Below are 27,863 nucleotides of genomic sequence, written 5' to 3'. Positions count from 1 at the left end.
AATTGGAGTCCAGAATGTCGCCTCTCTTTCCCGGTGACTCGTTGACTGCAGAGGGGGAGATTCATGTTGCATTTGTAACAATGCGACTTTAATTTAACATAATGACGTCTTTCAATGAGCGTAATTACTTTAAAACAATAGAAAAAGCTATATACGTTTCTCTGTATGATAATTTAAATAAATATGTATTTGCTTTGCGCCATCTCAGATTCACTTTTACCCTCAGCTGATTTGGTTTGGCCCAACTGTTGTTTCCCCATCACCTCCTGTCTTTATTGACAACAGTAACAGTTGACAAAACAAAAACGTAGGAAACCTCATGTGATATAAACCAGTCAACCAGCATATTTAGATAGAGAATGAGCGTTAATATTGAATTGCAACATCTTTATTGATGTCTTAGGTGTTTTTATATGATTATGAATAAAGTCATTCAATTCAATTAAATTCAATGATTAGCAAATTATTATAAATAAATCGGCAAATCCTCAGTATATCTAATGTTTTTATTATGATTATTGTTGTTTATATACATACATCCCTTATTGTTTTGAATAATTACGATATTATTAATATTAATATTAATTACGTTTTTTAAATATTGTGTTGTGTGCCTTAACTGTGGAATCAATCAAAACAGTACATTCATATACATCTAATATCACAAAATACAACTGTGGTAATTACATCTTTAGTTATTCCCATCGGAAAGTGGAACTTTAATAATAACAATAATAGTTATTATGTAACTGAATAAGAGGACCACATTGTCATTGACAAGTGTGTTATGATTTCAGCCAGCAGGTATGATAATTGGCCACTAGGTGACGCAGTTTCCCTTCAAGACGTGGCTGTGAAGAGGAAAAGTACAGCTCGCATTCCAAGAGGAAAATTTCAAGTATTTCCGAGAAGTGTGTCAGTACATGTCAGTACATCATGTGTCTTATAGGGTGGGAGTTTTCTAATGGACAATATTTTGGGAAACAATCACCAGCACCAAAAATGTTATGACTGTGGGGAGATTTTAACCACTTTCAATGTGATGTCAGACCATATATGTATTTTGTTCTATAAAGATTCAGTGCATAAAGTACCTTAAATGGATACTTGAAAGCACAAGTATCTTTGAAGTCACTTTAAAAAATAATAATAATATGTAAGTAAAAGTCTTAAAGTTTATGACATTTATTGTACTTAAGTATCAAAGGCAATTTTCTCATAAAATATACTTTAGTTTTAGAAGTAAAAGTATTAAAAGTGAGGATTTAGGATTGAGCCATGGTAGCTCAGTGGTAGGATGAGTTGTCTTTCAGCTGTAAGGTTGTGGGTTCAATTCCTGGCTCTGCTAGTCTATATGTTGAAGAATGGCAATGGGTGATTTTATTTGGTAGTAATGAATAACAAAGATAGTTAAAGGAAATGTAGTGGAGTAAAACTAAAAGTTGCCACAGATATAAATAGCAAAATAAAGTACAGGCATGTGAATATTGTACTTCACTACAGTACTTTGTTACTGTGTAAAGAACAAATAAACGTCTATCCATCCATCTGTAATGTATAATCTTTAAAACTTACAGAGTAAATGAGTAACGTATTAACCACACTGGTTCTCCACTCCTCGTCACTTTTTCAGCTCCTACCTGCATGAGGCGTCTTAAAATCAACTGTTTGCCTCACGGCACTTATATTTGTACAGCGTGTGATCTTTGTTGAGCCGCATATTGTTGTGTCCCTGTGTCAATTTGTTCTGCGTTGGATGGGAAGAATTGTGGCGAGTCCTGAAGTGATGCTAATAAGAGAAAACATTGTGCTTCTTTTCTTACTTGACTGCGTTTATTTGACGTTGTTGCTTTACGGGTACAAAATGAGTGATTGTACAATATGATGGTTTATGGTAGATTAAACAAACAGAGGCTTGGCATGGACTGGTGACCTGTCCATGGTGTGACCCCACCTTTTGCCCTGTGTCAGCTGGCATTAGCTCCCTCACATGGAGAGTAATGTAATCACCAACTGCAACACTAAAATACAGCGTATTACTGATCAATACTATATTTTTTATCATTAGATACAGACTTAACTGTAATATACAGATGCTATACGTTACTTTACCCTGTATGGTTATAGTTTTACTATAAGTATATATACAGTGGAGGCCTTTGTAATTGTATTTGAGTAAGCAACTGTTGCTTTTCAAACAAGCTGTAACCGTGACTCAATTTATCTTGTCATGGCCAACTTGTATTTCTACAAACACCAAATTGTGTCTCTGTTGTCACATCCTCATGAAATTCAGCAGCATAATTGCACCTTTAAATATTGACTGTATAAGCTTCACAGTATTTGAAAACGTTTGGGTGGAAAGTTCTACTTTATCAATGTACTTTATCACTACATTCCAGGTGGAGACATTTTATTTTTCAACCATGACGTTGATTAGAGCTAATTAGCAACATACAAGTTTGTAAACTATGATTTATTATAATGTGTATTTTTGATTATCCTGACAGAATGACGATAGGGAAATGAGAGAGGAGCAGTTAGTGTGGAGGACTTTATGTGTAGAACCTGGGACTGAAGACTGAAATATTTAGTGTATATTAGATGTTAAGTTTATCTGACAATATGAGACAATGGCCAAAGACTCCGACCCCTTTTGTGTAAGACTCCAGACAAAAGGAAATGTGTTTGTGGCCATTTTTGGCTCTTCGTTACTCATTGTGAAAACTCTTCTTTTGTGTGTGTTTTTTTACGGTCATTCTGCATCTTTGTGGAAATGTTGGGTCTCTTTGTGGTCATTCCGTGCCTCAGCTGAGGAGGGATAGCTAAGGTGCGCAAAGGAATGAGGCAATAACGCAAGATGTCAACTGCCGTAAAACACACAAAAACAGTTTGTGTGACTCATTTTGCATTTATAGAAATGTCCTCTTAATGGTCATTCTGCGTCTTTGTGGTCGTTTCACATCTTCATAGAAATGATGGATCTCTTTGCAACCATTTTATATATATATATACATATACATATGTATACACACACATATATATGTATATATGTATGTATACACACACACATATATATATATATATGTATATCATATATATCATGTTTCAGTTACATTTTGCTGGTGGGACCTCTGGCCCTTTCATTAATGTGTCCATGTGTTTTGTGTAACTAATAGAACCCTGGTCCTGGTCTGTCCTCTGGCCTTCACTGTGGAAGTGGGTGAAAGGAGGCTGTTGGCAAAGCTAAGACGCATCCTGGACAAGACCTCTCACCCCAACACAAGAATGTGGGAGCTTTCAGAAGCTCACACAGCTCATTCATCAGCAAACTGAAGCACCCACAGTTACAGGAGGGCGAATTATGAGAATTATGTCTCTCAAACGACTCAACACACATGTGTTGTTAACACATATTTCATAAATGGTCTAAAATACTCAAGTTTGTGATATCGGTATCGGGCACAACAGAGTGGTATCGTCCCATCCACACTTCCCACCGCAGGTTGGTCAGACTCGTTCACACCAGCTCAGTATAGAACCCTGCCACACCACTCAATTCTATAATTTCATCTCATATATTTGTTTGAATGAATGCGACACATCCTCATGCACACTGCAAACTGAAAGCTATACACTGTATATCATGTAAATACCTTAATAATATCTTCTTTTCATATTCTCATGTCTATATTGCTTTACTCACTAGTTGACCTCTGACCTTTCGCTGCTGTAACCAGTGAATTTGCCATCTGTGCAGTAAGCAAAACACGTTTCTCTTTGCTGTCCACACAAATACCAAACTAACAAAAGTTCACTAACCTACTCATTGAAACTCTTCACGGTTGACTGTGGGTGTGAGAGTGAATCATTTGTTTGTCTCTACGTTTCCCTGTGATGGACTGGCGACCTCTCCAGGGTGTACCCCGCCTTTCACCCTGTCAGCTGTGGAGGATAAAGCAGAAGAAGATGAGTGAGTGAGTGAGTGAGTGATTGAAACTCCCACCAGAACCTTAAATAATAAAAAAAAGATCAGCATAGGCCACATAAAAGACATAATGGGACATTTCTACAAAGGCCATCTTTTATTTTCTTCTGTATTTTGTGCTTTTACATTTTAACTGAGACGTTTCATGGTGCAGAAGCATTTATATCGCACGTCTCGTCCACTGTTTGACCATGACATTTATAGACTGACAAATATTCAAGTCAATTCCAGAAGAGAGTACAGTATGTAAACAGCTCTGAACCATTCATACTGTGATAGTAAAGAATGGGTGGCAGGAGCAACACGCCCCTTCTCTCCTCAAATGGGAAGTTAAGGGAAACCACGTGACCTCCGTTTGGACTTGACTGGCTCCTGAGAGGGCGGCACTTGTGACGTCAGCAGGGGGAAACGATACAAAACACTGTGCGAAACTTCACTCACTTCAGATGAGTGACAACAAGTGTGAAAGTGGGAGTAACTGACAGCAGCCTGACAGGCAACGAGACACGAGCGCGAATCTAAATCAGACTTCAGACTTCACAGAGCAGCAGCGGCAGAGTCACTGTGCTACACAGACAACTGTCACACCTGAAAAAAAAAGGGGGGAAAAAAACACGTTTATCTCCTTCTCTCCCACCACGTGGACAAGTCACCAGAGTTCATGTGTGACATATACAACCTGGACACCCACTGCGCGTCTCCACAATGCAACATGAGTTGGGCGATGGAGCCTGCTAACTTCTACGAGTGCACCAAGCTGAGCAGCGGCCCGCAGCACGGCGGGCTCTGCAAGCCGGGCAGCAGGAACGTCGGAGGGGTTGAGGAGAGCCAGACCATGGTGGAGCTGAACACCGCCCCGGCCATGTACGACGACGAGACGGCCATCGACTTCAGTCATTACATCGAGTCGATGACAGCCGTGCCCAACCTGGAGCTGTGCAACGACGAGCTCTTCCTCGACCTGTTCAACAGCGTGAAGCAGGAGAAGACGGATTACTACAGCATGCAGAGCTCGTCCGTGCTGCCCGGCAACATGCAGCAGCTGACAGCCGCGTACGCAGCGGACAGGAGAGCTGACAGCGAGCTGGACAAGGGCGCCTTCTGCGCGCCCATCAAGCAGGAGCCCGACTGGAGCGACAGTGACATGTCCTCGTCCTTGCCTTCCCAGATCGAAACCTGCGCGCAGACGTCTGTCAGCCTCCCCATGGGACAACCCACTCCCCCGACAACCCCGGAGCCTGGCTCCCAGGTCAGCTCGGCCAAATCCTCCCCGCGGAAGATGGGCAGCGGCGGCAGGGAGAAAGGCAAGAAGTCGGTGGACAGGTTTAGCATGGAGTACCGACAGAGGCGAGAGAGGAATAACATTGCAGTGAGGAAAAGCAGGGACAAAGCCAAGAGGCGCAACGTGGAGATGCAGCAGAAGCTGATGGAACTGAGCAACGACAACGACAAGCTCCACAAAACCATCGAGCAGCTCACCAGAGAACTCACCGGCCTTAGAGATTTCTTTAAGCAGATGCCCAACTCCTCATTCGCGGCTCTGTCCTCGAGTGTGGCGATCCGGTGACAAACATATGAACTAACTTCTGTGAACTAATTGCGCTTTTTTTTTTTTTAGGAGACATACCTCAACTTTACCATCTGTACCAGATGTATTTTAAGCTTTCCATAATGGCACTGGAAAATATATGATGTTGCTGCCATATTTTTTGTGGGATTTTCTCTGTATTAAATTATTTTACCACTGCATTTATATGATACAATGATGATATACGTGATATGGTACTTTTTTATATATAATTCCAAACTTTGTATAAGAGCCAGAGCATGATCTTTTATATAGTTTGTATGAAACCCGTGAAAAAAACATTTTATTGTTAATGGAATCTGCAATAAAATCATTGAAAATGAGCAGAAATGTCCTGGTCTGAGTAGTCTTTGCATGTGTAGCCTCACAACATGTCTGAAAGCACAACAGGAAATGGAAGTGTTAAGTCAGCAAAAAAACATGTTTATTGACAGTGTCTTAAATACAGAGGTAGATGATTTGGTCTGAAAAGGGGTTTTAAAGACACTTAAAAGACGTATAGCTCAATAGTTGTCCTCTGAAAGTCAGATTCAAGTTAATGTACCACGTGGGCAGCTTTGACAGACTGCATGCCACTGGTCTACCCTTGGGCTGTCAACTCCTGGTGCACAGGATCACATATCATTAACACAAACAAGACCTTGTCTCCTTGCATGCCGCCTGTTGACTTCAGCAACAGCCTGAAGCTGTCAAAGAGGCCTTCAGAAGGGGGCGGTGCACTAAACTGGCTCAGACCACGGCCTAGTGTGCATGCAGATCCTTGGAGCCTGAGGATTGATATCATTAGCTACTTGCCCTGACAGCCATTAGAGGCAGATCTCTTCCAGGCCGATCCAGGGGGCAGGTTTCTTAATGATGACACGGACGTAAACTGCAAGGGGGCCCACCTCTTTTCCCAGGACATTCTCCACATCGTAGCCTGGGAACTGAGACACACAGTCCATCAAAAGAAGAAAAGAAAAACTCGTACCTGGTACATAAAACGTAGTTTCACAAATTGTATCTACTACTTTTGCCTCTTTACTATAAAGTCTCAAAATGTTTTGGACTGCAGCTGCACAAGGAAATAAACTTGAATATGACGTCACATATCAGGGAACTACACCAGAAAGGATGTTGTTCTCCTTTGTTCGTGTAGTGAGCTCAAAAAGTGAAACTCACTCTCCGATTTGTCAGTTGGGGGCTGCAACAGAAACGTGCCGGTGAAAGATGGTGGCCTGCGTAAAGCAAGACCCTTGCCTTAAGTTCTGATACCTTTTCCTAAAATTTTTTATTTTAAAAGGACACTCACTTATTCACACAAACTTATGGCTATTATAATTAATATCTGCCAATCATTGAATTCTCCACATTAACACCAGTGAAGTGCCTCTCTATGAAACACAAAAATAACAACAATATCCACTGATGCCGTCACAAATTATTACTTTCTTCGTTGAGGGATCTTGACATTATTGTCTTGTCTATAACACACTAAAAGTAAGAAGAAAAAGTCCATACTATGATCACATGATTGAAAGTTAGTCAAACCAAAAACAAACAAAATACAACTCATTCTTTACAAACTCAGTTTGCCTGCAAGTTAGCGTGAAGACTATGTCTATATTTTGAGAGCACATTCTTTCATCTACATCAATAACCAGTATGACTCAGGGATTTTTTTTTCAGCTTTATCTCTGTGACATGTGCAGATGACTGTGCTTTCAGGACATATTGACAGATGATCAATGCACCGTGCAGTCCGGCCAAGCCTTATGTAACAGTTTGTAAAAGCAAACCTACCTCATTACCCTCCAGTGCTGCAGCGTTAAGAATCGACATGACCGTCTTTTTCTGCAGCTGTCGAGTGGATCAGAGAGCGTGGAGTCGTTAATGTCTTTTTAATCATAGCCCCATGTTGTAAATGAGGAATAAAACCAAACTAAACTGCTGACTAACACATTGAAAGAAGGACATGAGAACACTGATAATTCTATCAGTCATTTTATCATGATAGAGTCATAGGGGGGTTTTCTAACAAAGACACTATTGTGCACTGGGATGTCTTATCGATGCTGTTTTAATGTGCAGAATATTCATGCAGAATCTTATCTTTACAAGTCAATAAAAATCTGCGGAGTCACTGAAGGACAACACTTGAGAGAGGATTCACTGTTGTGTTCAAGAACACGCCTGCAGGTTTCAACAAGGTCTGAACTGAGCCTCAGTCACTGCACCGCCCTCACAACCTGCATTTGACTTTTCCCTCCATTTGTCTTAATGCAACGGCAAAACACGTTCAAAAATACTTATTGATGAGGGTGAGGTAAGAAAACGAATATGACTCCCGCATACGTACTGCAGATATGAATCCTGACAGCAGGAGAGGTTGGCGGTGCACTCAGATTAGCATAAACACAAGAAACAGCTGACCCAGCTTAGTCCTTTAACAAAATCCTCTAAATCTCAGTGATTAACACATTACATTTCCTTTGTTAATCTGTACAAAAAAGACGAAAACGTGAAAAGAGTCATAAACAAGGGTTTGTTTCAGGTTAGAGCTGTTGCCCTTTGTTTCCAATCCTGAAACTAACTATTTTCTTTCCGTTGCTTTGTACTCAACAGAGGTATGTGTGCGTTTTCAATCATTTCATTTCTAATCATACTCAGATTCATACTTAAAAACATCATAAACAACGTCTCACCTTAACCTTTAAAGTGCAATTGCTTAACGACGAACTGAGAAACACTTCCAGTTGAACCTTTGTGTCCGGCTTGTCCACGACTAACTTACACGTGACACAGTAGAAGTTCTGACTGTGGGAAGAAAATGACAAAATGATGACTTACTGTAGTGATTAATATTACGCTAGTCTGATTTCCTGTGAAGACTTACTGCCTTTCAGCTGACACCTCCAAGTTGTCACTTCCACAGACATTGCAGGCAGGCCAGGAATAAGCCGTGTCCTCGTCTACGCCAACTATCACCCCTGCAGGTGGAACCAAAAACCGCTAAAATCAACATCAACATTCACTCTCACCATTAAAAAAAAACACCATCCATATAAACTTATGACTAGCACTTCATAGTTTGATCTACTTGAAGCTCTTACTTACTCTTACTTACTTCTAGTTCTTATTTGTACCCAAATGTTTAAATGCACTTTTGTAAGTCGCTTTGGATAAAAGCGTCTGCTAAATGACATGTAATGTAATGTAATGTAATGTAAACTGTACATTCTCACTTGACTTTCATTTACTCTTTGGCAACAACCTGATTATGGTTTTAATTACTTTTATTTATGCTTCTTACTGTTTTGAACTGGTAAGTAAAAACATTCATGCCCAACTAGAAGAAACACTGATAAATGATCTAACCATAGGCTCAAAAGTGTGTGTGTGTGTGTGTGTGTGACAGGGTGTAGGAGATAAATACATCCAGTACATTTTTTTATCTGAGATTGCAGTGATAAATGCAGCCGAGATATTACTCCCTGCTTCTGCATCATTTCACTTCGACACCCAGAGCTCCTTTGTAACACACAAATTATGAGACCTTTTAATAAGACACTGAATTTAACACGTTCTTCTCGCACCTTCTGCTCTGAGGATTTTTCCACTGCTGATTTCCAGAAGATTCTATTTGCACACGCGTACAGGAGATAATATGTTTGTTTTATTTTTTTCCAGCCACCTGACCAAACATTAACAGCCAGAGGGGCCAGAACCAAGAGGGTTCACAGTTTGATCTTTGCCCTCAACTGCAGCACAAACGCGACAGATGCAGATTAGTCTCCGATTTAAGCCACTTAGTTCTGCACCATTTTGACAAGGTTTCAAAGAATTTAAAAGGGGGAAAAAAATACTCCTGCAAATGAATTTAAACCAGGAAAAAGAGCTTAATTTAATCAATATTCTAAGTACATTGCAAGAAGTCTAGTTTCTTTCACATAATTTTCACATCAATCAAACAAAGGGAAATACTTCCAATATTTGTTCATATTCCCATCACACTACAGGAAAGTGAAATTTATAGGACATAGGCATGTTAATTACACGAAAAATGATATAGGAATTGTAAGTGAATGCAGTGATATTTCATGTGTTTTCATTTCCTTGGGATCCAAACAATGCAATCCTGAGAACAGTGAATAAGAAACAGAAGAAAGTTTTTTGGTTTTCAAACCACATCAAGACCTCTTGCTGAGCTGTAAAGTTATATATGAAAAAAAAAACAAGCTCTTTTCTTTCACTGTGAAAAAAACAACACGCTGCATATTCTGCAGGATATCACAAGGGAGAAACTGACCTGAGAGAGTACAGAGGGAGTTGGGCGTGGTTTCTAGACTCAGGGGATCCAGTCTCACAGGTTGGGGCAAGGTCTTTGCCCGAGGCTCGGTCAACAACTGAGAAAGTATCTCCGGCCTAGTTGTGGACTGAAGGCTGCCTTCAGAGCAAACCTCAATGACTGAATGCTCCACACACAGGAGGACACCTAGATGTTAGAGATAAAAATACAGGTGTATGAACACTCAACAGTCATGTTCTAATTCTAATTTTATGGACAAGGTTCTAAAGCATGAACTGCAGTGTAAACTCACAGCTTTTTCAGACACGGCCTACTGATTTGTTTTCTGAATAACAGCATTTCAATGCATTTTGGGCTGTAGGGTCCACAATTAATCAGTGCAGCTTTTGCAAAACACCATCTAGGATAAAGATCTTTAGAAACAAACATTTTGGCTCATAGCAACATTGGTGTCAACCTCTTTAATGGCCATCACAGAAAAGGTAATTTCACTTTGTTGTTTTGGTGTTGCTTGTTTTGCAACAAGTACATTTCTATCCCATATATGTTTTTATCTAATTAGATATTGGTGCAAACTTTTTGTCAGAACTAACTATGGCCAGAAATATGTTTGTGAGGTCAGACTGACCTTGAATTTTGACCGTTAAAATCTCATGGGTACAGGAGCATCAGTGCGTCATAAACACAAGATGAAACTCAAGATAAAGACAACCGTCCGTCTCAAATCCAGTGGATTTGTGGTGATAAATGTGGCAGGAGAAAAGAAAAAAAACAAAACAAAAAAAACGTTTCCTTACACAAATGTGTATTCCCTTTTCTTTTGGAGTTTTCCCAGGACTTTTTGCTGAAATATTGGATAATTTTACCTCTTTGGGCCTCGACTTCTTTAAATGAAAACATGTGAGAAGTTTAGGGGAGAAAATGTCTCTGTAGAGATATCTGAGACATGACAAAGGGCCCCATTCAGCCCCACTATTTGTGAGGAACCACAAATTTGCTGTGAACCACTGGTTTAATCTTCATTGTATAAACTTATTGTAATTATGGTAACTTAACAGTTTGCCTACAAACTTGAATTACCACTTGACCAGTGGTACTTTTCAATTTCAGTTTCAGATGCCAGTGACAACTTTCCCACTGTCCCTGTTTTTATTCTGAGGTTTACTGCACCATTTAACTTACAAAACACCATACCCATCCACAAACACACACACACACACACAATAATGACTTTTGGCCTACTTTAAACACATTATCGTTATTTTTAACGACTATTTTAATTCAATATCCTATTTTTGAGGGGCCTCCTTTTTATTGTTTGCTATGTGTTGGTTGATAAAACACTCCTCACATTGTTTCTTTGCAATAACTGCTCAAATTATCCAATATTTTACAAAAGTCCTAAGGTTAGAGAAGAATAACACATTTCTGTTGCACAGCTGCATTTTATTTTCTTTCTTACCTCATTAATCATCTCATGACCCCCCTCAGATTTATCTGGTGAACATTTGGAGGGGTCTAACCCCAAGGGTGTGGACAACTGGACTAAGGCCCAGTCCTAAATACCCCCCTTGGTCTTACCCCTAGTAGGGATTGAAATGTTTATATTACTCCTTTCGAAAAGAATCATGGGATTTTTTTTTCTTCATCTGAAAACACATTGGAGGGCTAGATGACCACTATTCCTCAAACTCCAAAAGAAACAGGATACCCACAATGTAGCAGTGTGAAAACCAGAGCATTTGGATTTTATAGTTCTCTGTGTAAGTCCACCTTTAATAGCTTTTACTTAAGTAATGTTTAAAATGTCAATGTAAGTACTTACTATACATAGCATAGCAGCTAGTAATGGACTAAAAGTTACTATGTTCCCCTTTAAAATGTAGTGGAGTAAAAACATAATGTAGCATATTACGGCGTTCCACAATTACTATGAAGTAAATATACAATGGTGACACATGCACACAGTCTACCCCTGTACAATAGAAAACTTAAAAGGTCCAGTGTGTAAGAATTCATATACCAAGAGAGCATGTCAGCCTTTGTTTGCATAGTGACACTGGCTGAAAAATGCTGCTTTTTTCTGTTTGGGCTGCTGCAGAAACATGCGTGAAGCAAGGCCCTTGCCAAGAGTATGTATAACAACACACAAAATGATTTTTTTTTTTACTTTGTAGTAAATACACACTATTCAAACACAATTGTGGTTAGTAGGTCACTTTCTCCAAAAATTGAATTATAATGATCCATAATTCGTTCAAATATATTCAAACCCCCGTCCCACCAAACCAAACCACCGCAAGCACACGCCTGGACCTCTCCCCCAAAACTCCACAGCGCTTTCTTTACTTTATGAACGAGTATTAGTGACATGAAGAGTGGGAAGAAATAAACACGCCACTCCATACTAAAATTAAATAACGTTACATCCAGTCGCCATTTGTCAACTCAAACAGTTTCCTTTCTGATATTAATTGACAGAAACAAAAGTGTTGAGTGTGGCTCTCTTTTATATTTACATTATAACCCGCAGATGAGTGTCCAGCACTGTGAGCGCTGTGTGTTTGTACACAGGTACGTATGAGACATGTTGGTGCTGTCATTTGATAATATATCACGCTCGAACACGTATTAAGAGATTAAACATGAACTTTTAATCCCACGTTCGAAAATATAAATTCGAATTTCAAACAAAAAGTGATGACCCCAGTGGTTAGTTCATTTGTTTTTTGCCAGTAAAACTTAAAATGTTACACGCTGGACCTTCAATAAAAGGTAGTAGTCATATCACGGCATATCACAATAAGCCATGTTATATTTTATCTACCATGTTCCTTGATGGCATCTCTGAATGACAACCAACATGCAGCGGGGGAGTGCAGTGCTTCGAGGATAGAGGAAGTGAGCACACAGGAAGTGCTCACACACAGGGTGACTGTTCGCCTGCACGGTCTATCAGGCTGCTCCTCCTGAAGACTTGGGTCTGTCAGCACCAACCAAACCTCACCCTGGCCTACATCACAGCTCTGATGTAGGAAACAAAAAGGCAGACAAAGAGATAAAAAAAACAAAAAACAGACAGAGGAATATTTAGAAAGTCAGAATGACCTAGAAAGTGAACTTTAATGGAAACAGGACATAACAAAGCTGCACTTAGATGCACAGCGATTTCTGAAAACAGTTGTGATGAAGTGAGTCACAGCTGCACACAACGCTGACTTACTACAACAGCTCGGCTCTGAAAAGAATATCTATGTTTCAGCATTGTAAACATGTCACAAAGTCCACCAATTTGTTCTGAGCCACTATCTCAGCCTGGTCAAAGTTTAAAGGTTGAACCAATCAATGACGAGGAACACAGGGGCCTGACACAGATTGTCTTACACAGAGTGATATGAGAGCCGCTCAATGTCAGAGCTGAAATCTTATCAGTTTGTTGGTTCAAATGATCTGTAAAGCAGCTCCTGAAGACACTATTTATTCTGAATGTGTGGTTAAAGTCAAATTAAATCAGTGTTTTTCTGATATAAGACAAAGCCAACAAGAAAAAAAAATACAGTACCTGCACTTTCTTGTATATCACAGTGGCGACAAAACTGCAGCGACCAGGTTTCACCTCACTCTGAAAAAGAAAAACGACTGTTATGAGAGCCAACTACTGAAGACAAGTTGTCTTAATCTGGCACCAAAGTTTTCAAATGTGTACACGTGGGTGCTGTGAGAAAATGTTCACCTGCACTATGTCTCGTAAGGTTTGTCTTGCGGGGGCAACGTACAGCGTGGACACACTCTGTCCCTCAGTGGGTTCCACAGAGCTTTCCTGACCTGACAGCAGGTAGCAGAAACTCGGCGCTGGACCTGCAGCTCTGATCTCCTGCAAACGGTGAAAAACCTTTTTTTTTTTTTTTAAATGCTTGGCATTTTAAACAGAAGATATCAGAGCTTCAGATGTAACACAGGAAGCATGCAAACATGTTGTGTTGTATTTGCAGCATGTTTTGACACTGGATATGTGTTGAGTGTGTCTCTTTGACACTCATGATGTTTGAGTGTGGACAACAAGCATGCAATTATATAAAGCAAAGGCAGATTGAAGCAATGTAAAAAGGGCTCTGCGCACATCTTGATTTATTAGAAGTCTTGTGTTTTGCACCCTGTTGAACCTCGTCTCCAAGTAAACAACGGCCAATCACACCTTTGTGGGTGGGGCTAAAAAATAAGCTATGGATGAGACTGAGAGCAGTTGTACAAGTTGACATACAGACATAGCAAAACTCTTAAAAGTGTCTAATTATCCAAGAAAAAGAGTTGTCAGCAGGATAAACACAGTGCAACAATAGGACTTACATGAGGAATTAAACATTACGTGATACAAAATATTATTTCTGCCCAATACCGAGGGCAAAACATTGTAGAGTTGTCAATTGTGTTCACCTAAATTTAATCCAAACACAAGTACTTCCAGCTGCTAAACTGTAAAATTAGCTTTTCAAACTTGAAAATACATTATTATGTTAAGGTTTAGAGGTCAAACCAAACGAATGGATTTGGGCTGCAACTATGACTTATTTCCTTGTTTGAAACTTTGTTCTGTAAAATGTCAAGAAAATAGTATTAAGGGATGTGCATCCCTTAGTTTTGTCTGTTTCAAAACCTTACAACATTGATTTTTTTACATTTTCCACAGCAAATGATATTCAATGAAAACATTTGTCAAATGATAGAAATAAAGTCATATTCCCACACCAAACTAAGGCCTCACTTGAGGAAGATATATGATTTCTTATGCACTCAGAACTTACAGTGGACGTGCTTGGAGTATTTCCATGATCTCTGAGGGGAAGCACTGGAGGCCAGAGACTGTCAATCAAGCTGAAAAGTCTTGTGCGCCTAAGAGTCAGAAACAAAGAAGAATGATCACCCAGCAGCTGTAAACCTCTCATTGTACACATTTTTACCACAGAACCAGAGCTTGTTATTTTACGTTCAGGAAGCCAAACACAAATTTGTGCAAAACGTAAAAGGATTTCCTGCAAGTGTTACTGAGATAGTACATTCACAATACAACAACAAAAAAGAGAGAGATTCTCGACCAATAGTTTGTTCTCAAGTCCAACTGACTGCCTGTGCCAAATTTGAAGAACACTTAAACAATAGCACATCCCTCGCTCTCTTGGAACTGGAGTGAAAACATAATTAATGTTATTGGTAAAATCTGTGTTTGTCCTATTTCATGTGAAACAAAAAAATAGCTGCTGTGAAAAAGGTTGATTACGCCAGATTTATTCAAGACATGCTTAAGCATTACATAAACATGTTATACGAGTTAAACTCACAACTTTCAATCATTTAAATCCAAATGCCAATGATCACAGATTTTGACAGACATCCACACAACAAAGCTGGTGGTGCCCAAGGATTTTGCACAGTACTATGTAGTAAGTACATAGTGGACATGTGAATGGACAACCTGAAAAAACAATGCCTACAGCCTTCTACAACCAGCGGGCTATGAGGAAGGAAACAGAGTGAAAAGGGGGAGGGGAACAAGGAGAAACTGTTGAATCAGGGACAACAGAAAGTTTCAAAACCAGTTTCACTTCCACTGAAACATGAATCTGTTAGGATAGTGCTTGTTCTAACATCACCTAGAATTTACTGGGAGCATGCTTGGGCTGGCAGAGGCATATACATGCAATAACAGTTTTCACACAAGCCAAGTTTTGCGATACTGAAGGCTGGGAAAATGGGTTCACACCCCATGTAAATCACGTTACCATTATGGTGCAAAATGACCACGGTTTGGAAAACCAACAACATGAAGGTTTAAATCATAATGAGTCATTTGTTACATTTAATCTACATAATGACAGAATGAAGTTATGTCTCATGATGTTCTATTTACATTAGACTGATTCTCGTAAGAGGGATTAAAAAAGAGAACAAAGTAGCAGCTCTGTCAGAGCATGTCAATCTTCTGATTCATTGTCTCTGTACTAAGTCGTGCATGGAGCTGAGGGTGGCTGGTCACTGTTAGTTATTCATCCATGTAGGCGCTGTCATATCAGCTTGTGGTTAACAACCTGTTAGTCAGCCTGTAATCACAGGGCTTTTTGTGTGGAACTGGTTCTGCAGCCCATTCAAGTCCAGTGACGCCCGCTCCAGGAAGAGTAACAGCAAACTGACAGGACTCATTCTACACACTTTGATAATGAGCTGACATAGCAAACAAATGCGTTTGTTTCAGTGTTTCACAGTACAACTCAGGGTTTGAATAAACACTCACTGGCCATTTTATTAGGTACAAAGGACACCCAATAAAGTGGCAGGTGTGGCACACGCAGTGGTCTCTGCCGCTGTAGCTTATCTGCTTCAAGGTTTGACGAATTTTGCCTTCAGAGATAGTCCTTCTGCATACCTTTAGTATATGAAGTGGTTCTATAAGATACTCTTTTAAATGTCTACTTTTGCCCTTTTTAACATTTTGAACCAGTCTGGCCAGTTTTCTCTGACCTTTGGCATCGACAAGGCATTTCCAGAGTTCCATGGGCACACATCCAAAATCTGTCATTGTAGTAATAATGAGAGGGAGGAGCTCACACAGGTGACTGAGAGCCTTCTGATCATTTGATTAGAGATGAGATTTGGCAAGTAGTTTTGGAACAAGTCACATTTTTATTTATTTATTCATTTAACTACGACAAAGCCCTATTGAGATCAGGAAGCTCTTTATAAAGCGGAGGTATAAAACATCCGGCCCGCGGGCCACTTGCGACACATTGAGTCTGAGACCCCCGTTTTAAAAGGGAGAGGTGGCAAAATGACAGGCAACTCTAGTAGTAGTGAGAATGTTTTTGACACATTACCTTGACAGGCAGCTGAGGAAACTGATCTTTTTAACTGAACCAAGTGTCATTGATATTGACCTGGTCATGAACCTGTGTACCCTTTTTGTTGACTAATATATACATATATATATATAAATACATTTTCAAAAATATATTTAAGTCCTAAAAATGGGATAAAATTAATAATTATTAGTCACAACCATCATAGATTTGGACATCTTTCGACTTCACGTCATAGGCATTTGTAGGTATTGTTAACAACGCTGGGCTAATTATTGTGATCAAATAACACCAATGGACGATGCATTTGTGGATCGGCCATCCTAATAACAGGGTTTGGAACTATTATTAAGATATGCTTAGAAGTCTGGTTGCTTCTAAGAACTTGGACGTAAAGTATGAATGACTGATTTGTCACCACCAGCCACACGTGTTTTTCCACTTGAGCGAATGAGACAGCCCATGTGTGAGCCCTGAAGATAGCCCATCCGTCAGTCTGACCACAGAGAACTTCCAGACACATTATAGGCTGTGGTAGCATTGAAAATACCAAGGATGTAAACATACCCCCAGCCTGGCTCTAAATGTTCCAGTGTCACTGCTTCTAATCTGGGATCCTGACTATGGAAACTCACATGGGACCTAGAGCGTGCACCTAGGGATCAATTTACATGTAAACACAGTGGTACCGCTGGCAGGACAGCATAATAGATTCACACAGCAGCATAAATGTGGACGTTCATGTTTACAAAAAGGACACTTAAGGCTAAAAGTGAGGATTTGTTGAGCCATCTAATGCTTCAGTCCTACTAAAATCCAGACTTTTAAAATACAATACAAAATTTAATTTCTCAAAATCAGACCAGATAATGTGATGGAAGTAAAATTCCTATTGCATGTATCACCTATTACACAAATATCACCACCTATCATAGAGGAGGTCAACACACAACTTCAATAAATGAATTCCCCGCTATTAGAAGTCTGGCTTCAACTGAAGATTGACTTCAATGTACATTGTACTATACTATTATTATTATTATTATTATACTTTTGAATTGCAGTGGCTGGCCTCCACACGACTCTGAAGTTCTCATATCTGTTGGACGCATCTTGATTTAGAAATTCTTTTGGTCATGTTTTGGTGTGGATTCACAATGCAGCTATCACTTGGGAATGCACTGTGTAATGAATTACAGTACAATACTTACTTATTACTTAATTACAGTTCCACCCGTCATCATCAGTCCAAGCAAAGCTACCATGCAGTCTACACTGTTGTATCCTCATTTGTAGTAGTTTGTGCGCCTACACTAACTAACTAAGCTGCGGAGGAGACAGCCTGCCTCCTGTTTACATTGGCACACCAACGAACAGCATTTTCAGGTGTGTTACCAGTGGTATGTTTACCTCCACCAAGGAAGTTAGGTATTTGCCAGCAGTTGTCTGTCGGTCTGTTTGTGAGCAGCAAAACTCATGGTTACGGCCCAAGGAAGGAGGAATTTTATTTTGGTGGTGTTGGCACTGGGAAACCGTGGTTGGCAGAGGTTAATTTCTTCATAAAGAGTAAAAAGGGTTGTCTGAAAGGAGATCATTTTAGACCTGTCTATCACAGGTATTTACTCTGGGTTGTTGTCCAAGATAGTCGAGGAGAGAGATCAGATAACCTTCCACACAGCAGAAACTCAAATTTGGTATTCTTCACAGGGAGTTTATCTACAGCTGTGAGCTGAAATTCTGGTGAAAAGCTTTCCTTATCTAGCTTACAGAGTGCAGTACAAAGGAGAATGGGGATCTTACTTTTCTCGAGTGACCCGCTGAACCACTTTAATGCCTCTCAGAACACAAGTCTTCCCCTGCCACTTCTGGCAATAATGGAGGACGTCGTCCTTGCAGGGCAGGAGGTGAAGCTGGACCACACTAAACATACCACAACTGTCCTGGACAAGCACACACAGCCTGGAAAAACACAAAGAAGAAGAACACAATGAGCTGAGACATTTATTGTCAACAAATATCACTCTTGGAATTGTTTTCTTTCATCAAAAAAAGATATAGTTAAGGGCTATAGTAACATTTCTCTACACAGATGTATGCAGAACAGCACACTGAGAGTGGATGAGTGGTCTTAAACAATGGAAAAATAATACAAAGGCAAACTCAACTGGATTAAAGAAAGTTTGTGAGGTCTATTCTTTTCTTTTTTTTTTTGTTGCTCCCAATTTTTGTGTGAAATCTGTGCAGGTCACATTGTTTTTTGTATGCTGCCTTTATCCTGGCTGCACCTGTACATGAGTAGCAACATATTTATCAAAATAACAATAAACGGTTCAACTACTTATGTTCATGGATACAAATATGTGTATTAAACACCACTGGTATCAATGGTACACTAAACAATACACAGTTAAGACTTGACATTTTTGACTGGTTTGACAGTGTGCTGCTGCTGACAGAAAAGACCTTTGGCCTACAAAGTTGTAAGGCAGTGAACTGCAGTGTGTTCCTTCACCCTGCTGCACTCCCAGAGCACACTGCCTGAATTACTACAGGCTCTAGTCTCAGTCAGTCAAGCCCAGACACAGCCCAGTACCACCCCCGAGAGTAAACAGTGGAGTTCATATCCCTGGTTCAACAAACAACTTCCAGGGAAGAAAATGAGAAAGAAAAAAGAAGAAGAAAAACAGGAGGGAGGAGGATTGTCATCGTGCATGTGCATGCATGCACATATCCCATCCCAGACATTGGGAACGTTCTGAGACATTTTCAACCACCTGATTGGGCCTATAAATGTCCCGTGTTGGTAAACATTAGGTCCGTCTGTGTTTGTTTTGAGAGACCTGGAAATAGATATCTAAATAACATTCCTTTCATAACTTTTGGTGGTGTGTAAGCCAACGTTTTAACCAAGATTATTCCCAGTTGTTTGTTTAATTCTCAACCCAAAATCAGACCTATACAACATCTTCTCTGAAACCTGAAAAAATAAATATCAGATTTTCTGAAAGCGGCCAGTTAACACAAGTGCAAAGGTTCAAAGTGTCATGTGAACAGACCCCCGCCCCTTCTGCATAGATGGTAATTATCCCAGCAAAGACCAATCACTTCGTGACAAGTTGAACACGGCGCAAAACTCACATTCTTCACATTCTCTAAATTCAAAAATATCACACTTGCTACGTTTTGAGTGAGTGAAGGTCCAGCTCTAACATGAAAGATGTCATGCAAATCTTTAACAATGAACCAAAACTAACTAATCACTGGCATTTGTGATTTATGATTTGTTGAGAAGTCCAGTAATAAAAAGGGTGGCACCATCACCGATTAGAACCTCAATCTAAAACTTGGTTTTGACTGATGTCAAAGAATATGCAGCACATTTTCACATGAATGGAGCTGGAAGCAGCATATGATTTAATACATTTGCTTAAAAGATGACTAGATGACTTTAAGATACAGTCAGCAGGATTTTCTTGGCACGGTTGAACAATAATCCCATGTGTCTGAGCTCAGAACTGACTGTGATGACAAAATATTAGTATTTAACAACCTGTAAATGAAACTCAACAATTGTGCTATTGCAGCTTAAAAGTTGAGTACCAAGATATAATAGGTTTTGGGTAACAAACTTAAAAAAAGCTACAATAATATGTCACCACTGTTAATGCAACCGTTTGCTCTCTATACAGCCAAGGAAAATAACTACTAAAACTGTATTTATATCTTCACAAATAAAGCTGATAATATACTGTATATTTTGTGAGCTTAACCACTAGCTAGGGCTAAATCAGTGGATCAAAATCTGAAATAAAAGTGGGAAAAAAGTGTGTGTGTGTATATATATATATATATATATATATATATATACATAAATTCACATTTGGTGGAGCTTGTCTGAACTTGAAAACACTTTAGGGTGAGTGCTGATAAGACCAATCACATTAACAGATAAAGAGATAGAAGGGTGATGAGACTTGTGGTGGTACCAGCTTGACATAAACAACCACAGCTCCTTTGAGTCCCTCCCTTTAGTTGCTCACAGCCTCACTTCCTCAAACTACTAACCCCCTCACTCCCAGCAATCCTCTGCCATTGGCTGGTTGTAGTCAGTGGCCTTTTTCAGGAATTTGTTATTGTGAGTGATCACAGAAAATTCTCAGCAACTCAGTTTTCCTTCCAGGAACAACGATACACTGGGTCTGTTCAAACACACACACACACACACACACATTCACACACAGAGTGTGTTACCTTGCAAGCCCACACACATGAACATTACTTGGCAACATGCTAAGTAAGCGACCCACACATTAAGAATACAGCAGAGGGGCCTCATTGGTGGGGGGTGGACAGGCGGGATTCCTTCCGATGTGTTGTGCACCAATCAGTGCAGGCAAAGCAATAAACAAGCATGTAACAGGATCCTTGCAGCACATTGTGTTCCTTCTCCAGCGAGAGAGAGAGAGAGAGAGAGAGAGAGGAAAAAAAAACAACTAGCCTCTTCTCACTTCCTACAAACAGTTAATCTTCTTGTTTATTCTACTCTGAATTTACGGGAACTTAACATCTTCTTCAGGCATAAATATCATGCTGGCCTCACTCCCCTGTGTGTTAACACAGAGGCTAAACAACAAAAGGATCAAATAAGCATGCTGACCAGGGAAGTGAGTCATACGGGCTAGGGACACAATATGAGAGGTACAAACTGTCCTTGTCTTGACATAGAATGAAGGCAGTGGTTTTCGAAGTAAACTGCAGTGCTCGCTCCAAAGCAGACAAGCACACTGGAAAAGTACTATAACAACACAATGTACTGAGTGTGGTTATTTCTGTGCAGCAACTCAGACCAAACCCTCTTATGTGAAGTGATTATGGTTTTGGCATGTATAGTTATATTGTTTGTACTTTTCTATAGCATAAAAAAAGAAAAAACAAGATGGTAAAACTATTGTATATGTACAGAACGTAAACGGCTACTTTCGAGTGGGCAATATTCAGATTAGTAACAAATAGATATTTTGGACTCAGGCCACGATCACCTCCTAAACCTCTGCCCCACCATAATTTCACGACCAACTAAGCCTGTTGAATCTGGTTGAGTTCAAGAGAAACAAGACAGAAGGGAGGGAGAGTTTCCGGTCAGAGGACGACGTTTGTTTACCAGACGAAGAGGCAGCGTGGCAGGAGCAAGTGTCATATTACAACTGCTGCTCATTTAGTCAGTTCGCTTGTCAGCTGACTGGGGCTCTCCTCCCTTAACCACAGTGCCCCCCACACACACTACCGCAGCCCCCGCCACGCTGAGAAACTATTGCTTTTTATTACTCAGCAAAGGAGAAAAACAATACGTGTGGGGAGAGTCAGGAAACTTACTGGATTTGCTTCAAAAAGAACACTCACTTACTCATTAACTATAACAAGACCACTCAATTAAACTTCTAAGTCATGTCAATAACACAGGGCACATGAAACAGCTTGTATTGGATACAAGGTGCACTTGTTTTATATTTAAATCTTTTTAAAACGAGACTTATAACATGTAACTTATAACTAGGGGCGACAGTAGCTCAGTGGTAGAGCGAGTCGTCTTTCAACGCGAAGGTTGTGGATTCCCGGCTCCGCTAGTCTACATGCCGATGTGTCCTTGGGCAAGACACTTAACCCCACACTGCTCCTGATGGCTGTGTGTGAATGGGTATGAAAAATGAGTGGTAGAAATAGATGCGTAGTATGAAACTGTGATTGAATGGTGAATGGCAGTGGTCATCAAGACTAGAAAAGCGTTATATAATTTATCATAACTTGACCTAAGTAAAGCTGTACTAAATAATACAGGTTTTGTTTATTTTTTTAAATCCATAACGTTAGCTAAAAGTGTACACTGAAAGTGGAAACCTTTGGGATGCTAAAAGCAAGTTCATATTTTTGATTCCCCCAGCAAGAAAACAGTACATTTTAAGAAAACCTTTAATCATAGTAAAAACAATGTTGTATGATTGTACACTGTCACAAACAATGCACAATGTTTTCTTTGTCTAGTAAGACAAGTGGAAGAAGGGGGAGATCAGCCAAATGCCCAAAAACCTGCTGCCAACTAGCGGTCGGAGGCTTCAATACAAAGCAAAACCACTGTCAGAAAACCCACGTCAACAATATTTCCATATCGACACAGAGTTTCAAAGACTTGATACAGTATTTTAGCACGAAATATTACAATATTTCAGTGTATCAATATTTTCATGCATACCAAATGTCTACCCCATTAATCAATCCCGCTACAAAAGCTTGGTTCATTACTTTTTTTGAGCAATCCTACAAACAGCCCTGCAGACATAGCCCTTTAAGGTCACCACAGTCCTGATAATTCATTGGTAACACGGGAGAAATTATGGTTAGCTACAAAATCCTGGTAGAAAACAAAATTGGTCGTACAAGGAGAGCAGTACATTTGTGGACTTGTTATGACTACAAATAAGTAAATCATTTCTGTTGGATGCTTTTTTGTTTGGAAATGTTCAAGAAAATGTCAGGAATTCATCCAAAAACAATTTCCCCTTTATCAGATCCTCAATCAGAACGTTAATGGCTTCTTCCTTGGGTCTTCCTCCACCCAGATTTCATTTCTGTGAATATAATAATATAACCTGGCTTCATCTTCACAACACAAACTAAAACCTAAAACCAATCATCTCATGTACATCTATTAATTTTTTGCATTGTTTAGACTAAAATGAATGACATCAAGTGAAAAAAAAGACTCTGTACAGGTGTTCTTTGGAACAATATAGTAGAAAAGAGGAGGAGTATGAGTGGGCATCATTTCAACACCGGGCTTGCTGGTGCACGAGATTCTGAAAACATCATGCTGTCTTTCATGAGAATTTGGCTAGAATCACTCACAACAGGGCTGGATCCAATTAGAAGTATTTGTGTCCTTTGTCAAGCAATGCCATATGGCTGGAGACAGTATAAGCACTTTGTGGGGCCTGTTGCTCTGAGAACAATACACATTCTGCCACCAAGGGGAAGCATGTGAGGCCTGGGACCAAGGAAACTAGCATGCAATCTCAACAAAAAAGAGCAATGTATATCGTGGGAGAGAAACACACACACACAGCAGATGAAGTGTCTCGCTGGCATTGAGTGACAAACCAAAGGCCTCGCTGGGCCAGCGTGTTCAACAGTACCTGGTTTTCCCTCTCTCCGCAGGAGGAGGAGCTGTGGATGACCTGGAGGGAACTCTGGGTTTGACAATGGACACAGCAGAGCAGTCAGGCACAGGATTGGAGAAAACCCTCTGGACCACCACCTCTATGTCCTGCCCCACAGAGCCGGCCTGGCCCAGTCCCTCTATGGCTTCAAGGAGAGAAAGGCAGTGTCCTGTCAAATCCCTCCACCCTCCAAATCTGCTCAGAGTACTTGGGACAGCAACCTGGAGAGGAGAGAACATGACATTGAGATAATACTTTAAACTAATTATATTTGGCATCTGAAGGAATTAAATGGCTAAATGGAAATTATAGCTGCAGTTCCATAGCCCTCCCACTAAAACCACAGAGAACTCTATAAAATGAAACTTATTCCCACGGGCATGTCAATGTACAGTATTACGTACGTAACTCAATATCAACAAAACTCGCAAATTAGATTTACAGTTTCGCTTTTTATTTAAAATCTGCTTGAGCGCAATGGTGTGACAGAATATGTTTATGTTTTGCAGCCGTTACCAGAATCACTTTGCTCATTTATTTGTATTTGCTCAAAGTAAAAGGGTTTAAACATACATGAAAACCAACAACGGAATTCAGTGGCATCTGTCTGCCATTGGTAGGACACAGAGACTATTATGTTGTGAATTGGAACGACACACAGGAAGAGAACAAACCCTTCTGTTCACAGAGACGCACATGTAATTTAATAACTACGACCTGAAAAGTTAACACAAGCTTCTAGTGATTTGAGTTAATGTTTATTGACATTAACAGCTAAATCAGAATCTTGTCTTCTGGCCAGAAGCCAAACTGTCATGCAAACAACATGGTGAAACTGTCATCACATTTCAGCTCAAGACTGGTGTCATCTTTCCGTCTCGCAGTAATTGATCCATTGAAAGTGAATTTACAAGAGCCGCCGAGAGTACGCAACAATGCTTGTTGTCAAATCTAAAATCTAAAAAGGTGCTTGAATGTGCCAATAGTGAAGCATACACACCTCAGTGTTCCTGCACACCTCCACCACTCCAAACATTTTACCCAAATAATAGGGCATGCATTTGTCTGCTGTGAGCAGGCTTCTTGAGACTGGCATGGCGGCGGGTTTGGAATCACGGAACACTTTCTGGCTGAAGTGTGTGTTGAGAATAATATCATAGGTGAAGCCCTCCATAGAAAGTCTTTGCCTGAAGGAGAGAAAGTTTATCAGTTTTAAATTGGAAATTCACTTTTGTTGCATTCTGCTCTTCAACTCCGCACTTTCTTTTCACATGAATTGCGTGTGGGAACAAACATTATTTAGGTGTTGGAAAATGTTGAGATTACACTGATGACACATGCAAAAACTTGGATTTAAGCTGTTGCATAAATATGGGGGGGATGTCAAACTCAGATAAGCCAACCACCTCTGCAGGTCTCTTTTACTGTGCACCACCCAGCACAGAGTACAAGTTCAAATACATTTATCTCATCTGAGGCAACTTGACATACACACCGCATGTTAACTGTTCTCTTTCACAGAGGTGAAACACAATTTTCCATGTAATTGAGGTTCTTACAAGGCTGCACCTTGCAGACCTGCAGAGCTCGATTTAAAACATCTTGCAAAAGTGACGTCAACTGTGGAAAAGTACTTCAGCACCCAGTGCAATCAAACAGGTTGAGAGTTTGCTGATTAAAAACACAAATCAAAAGCACGGAGTGTGAAGTGTGACCTGAAGCGCTCTGGTGATACTCTTTAATTTCAACGTTACAAGCTTGAACCTCTCTCAGTGGTGAGTGCCAAGAAGACGTTACCTTTATTTTTAAAACCTTATGGAGCCTTTCTGGTCGTGGTACTTTACAACAGCCAGATACGTTTATGGCATATTGTTTGCTGTTCAGTTTATTTCTTTTTCCACATGTTAAAATGGATAATCATGTGATGATGGCTTATTACTGACTCAGAGCCAAACGCACTCTGTGACTGGAACTGCTGTACATGTCACAGCTCGTCATAGAACTGTGGTGATAGTTGAACCAGATAAATAAAAAATAAAAAAAACAGGTAAGTGGGGGGAAAACCAATTTTGTTTGGATTCACAATTACAGCAGTTTTATATAGTTCAGAAAAACTATGTGTTAAACTGAGAAATCCTATTATTTCTATAAATATAAATATAAATGATTATTTATGAATGTCTTTCAACAAATCAACTGGGTCTTTATTAATGGTATCTATTAGCTATAAAATTGCAATATATTACAGACATATTTAAACAGAAGACGCTGGACATAGTGACAACTAAATCACAGCCACCTTGTACAAAATAAATCAACATCTCTTTGACACCATCTCAATAAAAACAAAAAATTACGGTTTAACCTCAAAGACAGATTTATTGCAGTGTTATTAACTGTGACTGCATTAAACTCACTGCACATAAAGTTCCTGTACCCTGTACATTCACTACATAGCGTTTATTTCCCGAACAGGTGGAGGCAGAAGTGTGACTCATCTATAGCTCACTCAAAAGAAAATGAATCCACTGCTATTGTGACAGTCAATAATTTTGTGTCAATTGTCAAATAAGGACAGCTTATATTTGTTGGCAGTGTACAGTCATTAATTATCTTTCACAACACAGCCTTCACTCAAAAAGTAATTATTGTTGTTGACAAATACATGATAGAGAGTGATAGTGTGGGACTCTTTCACATAAATGAATGTCTGTTACTCTGAGTAATGAGTTCACATGAGTGGATTAAGATCGCCAGCACTGTGTAAATCTCAATTTGGTTACACTTCACCTGAATTTTTGAATGTTTGGTCTGTGTAAACGTTACCGCACTGATCCACTGTGATACTTTTTTTTTCCCAACCATAATGACTGATTTTTCCAAGCTGAAATACAGAGAACAGAATTATTTATATTTATCTATATTATATTTATATATAAACTAACATCAACACATGTATCGACTATTGGCCAAATGGTTATTTTAAACCTCAGTATAAGCCAATAAATTGGTCCATCATTGCATCCAATAAGGTTTAAATGCTTGAAGTATGTTTTAAAGGAGTCATTTCATTGTGTGGTTTTATTTTCCTACTTTGCAAATAGGTGAGGTTGTGTTTGTTTCCAAACACAAAAATGAAAAGACCCAGAACTCCTGTTCTGATTAAGCTTGTTGGTCATCAGTCCAATATCTCAGCAGAGATCGGCAATCAGTAAAAGCGATGCTTCATTGTTAGCAGAGCAGAACGTACTGTTCACAGACACACGTACATTTGTACAGGAAGTGTGGCACTGAACTAAACAGGTGAGTGGGCAGCTGTCATCATTAGACAGGTAGCCAGGTTAAGGAGTGGCCCTGGCTGCTGGCGTCACAGCTCATCAGTGAATAATCCCTGCAGGTATTTCCGCTCAGTCCCCAGCCCACTCACAAAAAGGTGTGGGAGGTGGGAGGAGTCAACCTACTCACTCCCGGAATTACGGGGGAGGTTGAACCTTCGACTGTCACACAGGAAAATCAGAAGAGGAATTTTACCAGCCAAACTGATGCTCTACATTCTGTGTTTTTCCACTTTGGGCTGTTCTGTAGATGTTAAATTTGGATAAACTAATATCTCTTTGGAGGATTTCTAGCATGTCATCAGCTCCTCTTGGTTATGACAGTTGATTTCTGATTTATGACTTTTTATTGAGTTAAAAACTAGTGACTGATTTAAAATGTAGACCAAATGCTGTAACGTCTGTAAGTGATTTTCACAAACAAAGAGGATGAAAAGAGGCATGTTCACTTTCTCCAAAAGAATTAATGGGTGTTTATGATGAGGGAGGGGCTCTCTACTCTATCTTGTGCTTTCAGGAATACAGCACAACATGGAATGAGAGGTGCTAAACCCAAAGATACTCTCAAAGCCGCCATGTGTTTTCAATCTCAGCCCTCTGGCTCC

General features: G+C 39.8%; 2 protein-coding genes across 2 annotated transcripts in view; one reads left to right on the top strand and one right to left on the bottom strand.

Moving 5' to 3' along the window:
- Window positions 1–4,420: 4,420 nt before the first annotated feature.
- Window positions 4,421–5,899, top strand: cebpd (CCAAT enhancer binding protein delta). The gene has a single exon (XM_044028930.1). It carries the CDS (start codon window positions 4,650–4,652, stop codon window positions 5,553–5,555), a length of 906 nt encoding a protein of 301 aa, XP_043884865.1. The 5' UTR covers window positions 4,421–4,649; the 3' UTR covers window positions 5,556–5,899.
- Window positions 5,900–5,978: 79 nt separating this feature from the next.
- Window positions 5,979–27,863, bottom strand: part of spidr (scaffold protein involved in DNA repair) — a 34,115-nt gene continuing 12,230 nt past the window's right edge. Inside the window, exons 9-20 of the mRNA XM_044028917.1 lie at window positions 24,924–25,110; window positions 23,900–24,144; window positions 18,513–18,671; window positions 14,667–14,754; window positions 13,598–13,738; window positions 13,427–13,486; window positions 12,692–12,890; window positions 9,865–10,050; window positions 8,452–8,545; window positions 8,261–8,372; window positions 7,359–7,415; window positions 5,979–6,502 (exon numbers count right to left, since the gene is read on the bottom strand). Coding sequence (XP_043884852.1) covers window positions 6,383–6,502; window positions 7,359–7,415; window positions 8,261–8,372; window positions 8,452–8,545; window positions 9,865–10,050; window positions 12,692–12,890; window positions 13,427–13,486; window positions 13,598–13,738; window positions 14,667–14,754; window positions 18,513–18,671; window positions 23,900–24,144; window positions 24,924–25,110 — 1,648 coding nt within the window. The 3' untranslated portion in view covers window positions 5,979–6,382. The remainder of the gene's footprint in view (window positions 6,503–7,358; window positions 7,416–8,260; window positions 8,373–8,451; window positions 8,546–9,864; window positions 10,051–12,691; window positions 12,891–13,426; window positions 13,487–13,597; window positions 13,739–14,666; window positions 14,755–18,512; window positions 18,672–23,899; window positions 24,145–24,923; window positions 25,111–27,863) is intronic.

Source organism: Solea senegalensis, linkage group LG1, assembly GCF_019176455.1.
Source record: "Solea senegalensis isolate Sse05_10M linkage group LG1, IFAPA_SoseM_1, whole genome shotgun sequence".
NCBI classification, from domain to species: Eukaryota; Metazoa; Chordata; class Actinopteri; order Pleuronectiformes; family Soleidae; genus Solea; species Solea senegalensis.
Note: the sequence above shows the minus strand (reverse complement) of the source record. Positions and strands in the feature narration are given on the sequence as shown.